This window comes from Camellia sinensis, chromosome 14, assembly GCF_055761805.1.
Source record: "Camellia sinensis isolate YWXY chromosome 14, ASM5576180v1, whole genome shotgun sequence".
NCBI classification, from domain to species: Eukaryota; Viridiplantae; Streptophyta; class Magnoliopsida; order Ericales; family Theaceae; genus Camellia; species Camellia sinensis.
In genome coordinates this window covers 102192598-102200580 of record NC_138974.1, presented here as the reverse complement: position 1 = coordinate 102200580, position 7983 = coordinate 102192598, and the positions used below count along the sequence as shown (strand labels likewise).

Here is a 7983-nt window from a genome sequence, read left to right as displayed (position 1 = left end):
CAATGGATAAGAAAAAGAGGGGAAAGCCCATGTATTTGGGTTGGGTCTCCATGGATACCCACAGGGTAGGTTATCCATTGCCATCCCTAGTGGAGGCAGTACCCCGTTACCCACAAACACAATTTTTTCCTATCTTGGTGGTTTAAATACAACTTGTTTCGTTACACAATTGATGGTGGCATCGTATTTAGATAACCAATCCATGCCCAAAATTACACCAAAATGTCTAAAGTCCAGGGGTAACAGATCCACATACAAGGTAGCATTCCCGACACGTATATCACAAAGTCAACACACAGATGTACACAACACAGATTCCTCAGATGGAGCAGATACACATAACAAATATGGTAATGACTCTAGAGGTCTACTCAATCTAGATGCAAATGCATATGTTACAAAGGAGTGCGTTGATCCGGAGTCAATTAACACAAATGCATCTTGATTACATATAGAGATAGTATCTGAAACGACGGCTTCTGCGTTCTGTGTATCGCCCGGAACAAGTGCAAAGACTCTTCCCTATCTCATGGTATCTCTGGCGATAGTAGGCCTTGTATTGTTTCCCAGTTTTGGGATCGATGCAGTTGAGCTAGCAACTATCTTCCCACTGCTTTGATTACAAGCCCTAGCCATGTGCCCTGTTTTACCACACTTAAAACAGACCTCTGATATACGGTAACAGACCCCACAATGCCTTTTACCACACTGGTTGCACATTGGGGATGTGCCTCTGGAAGAATTCGAGTTACTTGAGGAACTCGTATTTTGCTTCTTTGAAAATCTCTTATTTGAAAAGAAGCCCTGTCTTTTACTACTTTTCTAGTCAGTTGATGATTTGGCTTGTCTGGCTATATTAGCTTCTGATATCATGGCTCGGTCTAACACTTTGATATAGGTTTCTAGCTTGAGTACATTTAGTTTCTCTAAGATATCATCTCAAAGGCCTCCTTCAAAATGTCTCACTTTTTTGTAGTCGGTATCGACCATATGTGGTGCAAATCTAGGCAATTCAATAAACTTGTCCTCATACTCAGCTAGGGTCATGCCATCTTGCTTAAGTCCCATGGACTCTGACACTTTCCTATCACGGACACATTGTGGAAAGTATTTGTCGTAGAAAATCTCCAAAAATCGTGCCCAACCAATATCTTTATTGCTTTCATGCATTAACATCCACCATCTTCTTGCCTTATCTTCAAGAGTAAAGGTGGCTAGCAATACCTTCTGGGTTTCTAGACAAGGAAATATCTCAAATAGTTTCTCTATGCCGAGGACCCATGCTTTAGATTTTAATGGATCCAATCCCCCATGAAACTGTGGTGGTTTCATTTTCTTAAACTCTTTGGTGAGAGCTATTGTTCGGTCATCATTCTGTAAGTCAAGTATGTGGTGTATGAGGCAGAGGGTGTGGCTGTTGCCATTGTTGTTGCCACTATTGTTGTTGTCTCAATGTTTCTTCCACATCTTGTATCAACCTTTCCATCCTATCCATTCTTCCAGTTGAGGACTCCTCTATTTCATTACCTCTTGTTCTTACCATTATCTGATTAGACTTGCATTATTCATTATACAAAATGTTCACAAGTACGCATATGCAAAGGAGTACACGTATTCAAATAATTCATAAATGCGAGTAATTCACAAAATATATAGCACATAGTCATTCATTTTGAAGAATTTAAGCATATGTTCGATGTCTTCAAGTTCATTCTTATCACATGAATGCATCCTAGATCGTTTCTAGATGCTTATTGCTCATTTGGACAAGTGTGTGAGTTATTACTCGTGCTCTGATACCACTCTGTAATGACTCGAACCCGCCCCTATAGATTAAGGTTATAACCGACCAATAATCATGGGATTACCAACGGCCTCAAATAGAAATCAAACATATTTTATAACAATAATGGGGCCGAATGGAAGTAGACTAAAAAATTTTGTCCAATGAGCTGTGCTTACACGCTAAAACAAACATTTCATAATAAGTCACACATATAGATGGAATTAACACCTTATATGTCCAGGAACTTTCAAACATACAGTCAGCCAAACAAAAAGCTTATGTACATGGTGATCCAACATATTCACCAAGGTAACAAAGAGAAAACAAAAGAAACAAAACAAGTCTCATGCGTGAGACGTTTGAGCTGACTCTACGAAAACTTGACTTCTCTCATGTCTTTCACTGAGGCTGGGATTGAACATCTCTTTACTCACCTACACACATATAAATGAGAGTGAGTGATAGCCTAGTGAATAATATCAAAATAAAGGAGTTACATGAATGAAATTTATCAAGGCCGCCCTTTACGATTTTCAACCTTGTGAGCTCAGTTTTTCTTTATTTCTAATTTTTCATGCTCTAACTTTTGCCTAGGTCGCCCTTCCGGGTTTTTGGCCTAGCAAGCTTCTCAGGGATAGTATTTCTTCAACTTGTCCATGTTGATCGGTTGGGAAAATTCTAGGCCATTCAGGTCCATGAGAATAACAGCTCCACCCGACTAGATAGTTTTGATGATGTAAGGACCAGTTCAATCGAGTCTGAACTTGCCCCTAGGGTTATGGATGGGAGCTCGGTTGTCTTTCAGCACCAAATCCCCTCTTTGAGATTCCGGGACTTAACCTTCTTGTTGAAAGCCTTGGCAATCCTACGTTGATAACCCTGAACATGGTACAATGCTTTCAGCCTTCTCTCATCAATCAACATCAGTTCTTCAAACCTGCTCTGCTGCCAATCTGCCTCTGGTATTTGACATTCAGCCATAACTCGCAGCGACGAGACTTCTATTTCGATTGGCAAAACAACTTCCATTCCACAAACAAGAGTAAGGAGTTGCCCCTGTAGACGTTCAGATTGAAGTTCTGTAGCCTAGAGCGCAAATGGCAATTTATCTGGCCAGTCCTTGTAGGTCTCAACCATCTTCTGTAGATTATTCTTGATGTTCTTGTTGGCGGCCTCAACAGCTCAGTTGGTTTGCAACCAGTATGTAGATGACTTATAGAAAGCCACATTGTATTTCTCTAGCAAGTTTATCACTTCTTTCTTGAAATGGGAACCATTATCTGAAATGATCTCATTTGGGACTCCATAACGGCAAATGATGTTGTTTCATATGAACTTTGCCACGTGTGCTGCTTTCAACACTGCGTAGGATTGAGCTTCCACCCACTTTATGAAGTAATCAATTGCCACCAGAATGTATTCATGCCCATTCGTCCCTTTTGGTGTGATTGCCCCAATGACGTCGATTCCCCAAATTGGAAAAGGCCATGGTGAAGTCATGTTGTACAGCTTCGATGGCGGGATGTTCATACGATTGGCATGAATTTGGCATTTGTGGCATCACCGAACAAAACCAATACAATCCTCTTTTATGGTAGACTACTAGTAACCTTGCCTGAGAATCTTCCGGACTAGCATTACTCCGTTTATGTGCGCTCCGCACTCTCCCCCATGGATAGCCTCCATCAGGAACTTTCATTCCTCTACTTCGACACACAACTTGTGCATTCCCAAATGACCTCTCTTGTACAATTTACCTCCGCAGATGATAAATTGAACGGCCATCAGCCGTATTGCCCTCTTGTCTTTGACATTTGCCCCTGGTGGGTAAACCTTCGTTTCCAAGAAGTTCCAGATATCGTAGTACCAAAGGTTTTGATCTTGTGCTTTATCTATTGCAGCAATAGTTTCGTAGGCCAGCATATATCTCTGCTCAATGATGATCGGACGCATTCGGACTCCAAGTGGGATGTCTATCATAGAAGATAAAGTTGATAAGGCGTCAATGAACCTATTGTTCTCTCTTAGTAAATGCATGAAAGTCAGCTTTTCAAACCTAGGAATCAAAACGTCCAAGGTCTGGTGATAGATCTTCATCTTTTCTTCTTTGACCTTCTTGTCTCCATTTGATTGAGACACAACTAGGTTCGAGTCCCCGATGACATCCAACATTTTTTGCCCCTAGTTCCAAGGTGGCTTCCAAACCAACGATACACGCCTCATACTGTACCTCGTTGTTGGATACCTTGAACCAGAGTTTGAAGGCTAAAGATATATGGGAATTGTTGGGTGCTATCAGCAACACACCCATCCCATAACTATATTGATTAGATGCTCTGTCAAAGTACACTATCCAAGTCTCCTTCTCGACTTGTAGAATCGCTTCATCTAGGAACAAGTATTCCATCACTTCATCCCTCTCTACTGGGTGATCTTCCAAGAACTTTGCTACCGCTCTCCCCTTGACTGACTTGTGAGTAACATACTTGAGATCAAATTCAAAGCCTACCCATAAGAGCTGGTTTCTCAAAGAGATATTTGATGGGATCTAATCTTGAAACCTGAATTACGGAGTGAACTAACAAGTAGTGCCTCAACTTCCTGGTGGCCCATACCAAGGCTAAGCAAGTTTTCTTCAGCGGGGTATAATGGGTCTCATAATCCAACATTTTCTTGCTCAAGTAGTAGATGGCTTTCTCCACCCTATCCTCAGATTCCTAAGTAAGCACACATCCCATTGTTGTGTCTGTTAGTGACAGATACAAAATCAAAGGCTTCCCCGGCTCTGGCGGTGACAAAACAGGTGGATTCTGAAGGTACTACTTGATATGCTCAAAAGCGAATTGACATTGATCATCCCATCAGAATTTCTTTCCTTTCTTTAGGAGACCAAAAAGTGGTTCACAAGTCGAGATTAATTTATAAATAAATCGTCTTATGAATTGCACGTTGCCCAAAAAGCCTCGCACCTCCTTTTTAGTCCTTGGTGGTGGCATTTCTAGGATGGCCTTAATTTTGGAAGGATCTACCTTGATACCCCTCTGTGTGATCAAGAAACCCAGCATTTTCCTAGCAATTACACTGAAAGTACACCTCTGCGGATTCAACCTCAGTCTGTACTCTCTAATCCATTAAAAGAATTTCTTCAAATCTGTGTAGTGGCCCTCTCTTTCTATGGACTTGACAATCATGTCGTCCACAGACACCTCGACCTCTTTGTGGATCATATCATGCAGAATAGTGGTTGCAGCCCTTTGATAAGTAGCCCCGGCATTCTTCAGCCTAAACGGCATCACCCGATAGCAGTAAGTTCCCCATGGTGTAGTGAAGGTGGTTTTCTCTCTGTCCTCGAGTGCCATCAGAATTTGGTTATACCCCTAAAATCCATCCATGAAGGAGAACAATGCATGACCTACGGTGAAGTCTACCAACTCATCAATGTGCGGCAAAGGGAAGTCGTCCTTCGGACTAGCCTTATTTAGATCTCTAAAGTCCATACATAGCCGAATTCTCTCGTCTTTCTTCGACATAGGGACGATATTGGCCAACCACATAAGTAAGAACCCTACCTCAATCTGTTTGGTAACTTCTTCCTTAATCTTCAAAGCCTAATCCGAGTGTATTCTCCGCAACTTCTATTTGACGGGTCGGGTCTCGGGGTCAAGAGGAATCCGATGCTGTATAATCTCAGGATCGATTCCAAGCATGTCTTCGTAGGACCACGCAAAAACATCTTTGAAATCTTTTAATAAAATGACTGAGTGCTCGCTCTCCTCCAAAGACAACGTAGACCTGATCTGGACCAGACGCAGATCCTTCTCAGTGCCCACATTAAAAGCAATGATTTCATCAGCAGGGAGTTTGGCAAACCTCTCCTCCTCTCGATTAATCAAAATTTTCAAAACCAGAGGAATTCCTTCCTCTTCGTTTTCATTAAAACTCTGAAAATCCCGATCAATGCAATAAACAAGCGGCATAGGGAAATACTCAGAATCTGTAGTGGCATTCTCATTCATAAGGTCCAGCTCATCCAGCTCTTCGGTTACAACCGACTCAAAAGTAAAAGAAAATGACGACTTGGACAAAACCTTGGCATCCGGGTTATCACTCCCAGGAATACTAGACTCAGACTCAAAAGAACCAAAATCTGATTCCGACTCCACAGACTCTGTGGAATCAGATTCTAGCTCACTACCCGATTCAGATCTACTAGATAGGAAGCCCTCCTCCAACTGCCAGACGAGAGATGGTGCTTCAGAAGCATCCAAAATGCTGCTAGAAGGCTTCACACCCGATTGGTCCCCGATCATGGAGATGGTTAGGTTATCCCCCAAGCTCTTTGAGTCGACCAGAGCATCTAGAAGGAGACATGCCAGTGCTGCTCCTACTTCAAGTTCACTGTTGTCTGAGTCATTTTCCATGCTCTTCTCACCTTCAAGTATTGGTTTCTCCTTTCCCTCTATATCACTGCCTTGCAGCTGCAAGTCAAACAAAATTTCAAAGTCGGGAACACGCTGTTTCTCAGAATTCATCCAGGGCTCGAGAAAACCGCAGAATGGGAAGTCTTCTCCCTTCCGAACAGAGTGACCATTCAGGGTTCCCTTGATCGATTTGTGACCAAGCTCATAGCACTTCCCGGCCTGCTTAGCTTTGGTTCTGCCTACCATCTCTTCTCTCTTCCTGACCCAATCTTCTTTGGTGGGCGTATAGCTAACACCAAAGGCATGCGGATTATGTGACACATCGGCCAGTGCTGTGATGCCTTTCCGGCCACTTCTTCCCAACCCTGTTCCTGGCACATGTTGGAGCTTGTTCATGAAATAGATTGATTGGGCACTGACATACAAGCCCTCATCTGCTGCCAAGATGGTTTGCACTGCTCAGGCCTTAGCTAGAGTGAACCCTGAAAGGAAAACATTCTCCTCGCCATGAAGAATTTCCAGCATAGGTGGAGTTACCTCTGGCGAAGGATGTATGGAGGAATTCCCAAACACAATAGCCACCCCCTTCCTATGAGGGTATTTCAGCATTTGGTAGAGGGTAGAGGAGACAACTTTCACCTAATCCAGCCAAGGCCTCCCTAGCAATAAGTTAAAGGTGGTCGAGACATCTAGGACATCAAACTCGATGTCCAATTGAGCTGGGCTAACCTAGATGCAGATTTCTACTGTGTCCATAACCTCCCTGCTGGTATTATCATATGCCCGAATCACTTGGGTTGTAGGCACGAAATCTGCTGGTTTCAAGCCAATGGCGTAAGTTGTGCGTGACGGATAGACATTGATAGCTGACCCTGTATCAACCAACACCACTGGCACCCACTTTTCTCTGCACCCCACTGATATGTACAAAGGTTTGTTGTGTACTGAGCCTTCCAACGGCAGTTCCTTGCCTAAAAAGGTTAAGGTTGGCACAGCACCTCCTGGGAAGACCAGCCCCATAAGCTGTTCAGGAGTCGTATCAATGGACAATTTGGCCCTGTCCATCGCTGATAATACAGCCTATCGATGCACCCAAAAAGCCATGAGCAAACCCCAAATTGAAATATCGGCTTCAATTTTCGTTAACTGTTTTAGCACCGCCCTTTCCTCCAACTATTTTTCCATTTGCTTCTCAACTTCTTTATCGTTCTCAGAGGCTTCAGCTTGGTCTAAATGTGGGTGTTTCAAATACGACCCACTTCTTGTTATGTCACACCCCAAACCTGCCCCTAAAAGTTTTGGGCATGACCTATTCAGAAACGGACACTTAACCTGTTATACATAACATATGGGGCCTGAGCGGAAGTATTACCATTATAAAATAACATAAAACATCATCCATTAAGCTACCTCTACCATGCCAGGACCGCACACATTGCATTAGGTACATAATATATAGAAACATACACCCGAACTTCGGTTACACACCTATACATTCATACTTAGACCCACAATTGGGCGTGTAACGAAAATATTAATGAAAGACAACCAAAGCATAAGCCAATAACCTAACAACACTTCACAAAATGCACGACTTCAGGTAGGTGCCTGGACGCATCAAAGTTGACAAGAGAAAGACGAGCCTTAAAGGTTAGGACTGAACTCCCGGTTGATTACCTACAAAAATAGACAGACAAAATACAGAATGAGTGAACTGAGTGAATAATAGTACATAAATAATGTAATGTTTAACCTCAATAATAAAACATATAACTG

At 42.6% G+C, this 7983-nt stretch overlaps 1 protein-coding gene across 1 annotated transcript; it reads right to left on the bottom strand.

Annotated features, from left to right (window-relative positions):
• Positions 1 to 939: 939 nt before the first annotated feature.
• LOC114275560 (uncharacterized) lies at positions 940 to 1332 on the bottom strand. Its single transcript, XM_028217611.2, has one exon. It carries the CDS (start codon positions 1330 to 1332, stop codon positions 940 to 942), a length of 393 nt encoding a protein of 130 aa, XP_028073412.2.
• Between the last annotated feature and the right edge of the window lie 6651 nt (positions 1333 to 7983).

Bases quoted from the DNA above. Each gene is read 5' to 3' on its own strand.
- LOC114275560 (XM_028217611.2), bottom strand. From the start codon at position 1,332: ATGAAACCACCACAGTTTCATGGGGGATTGGATCCATTAAAATCTAAA.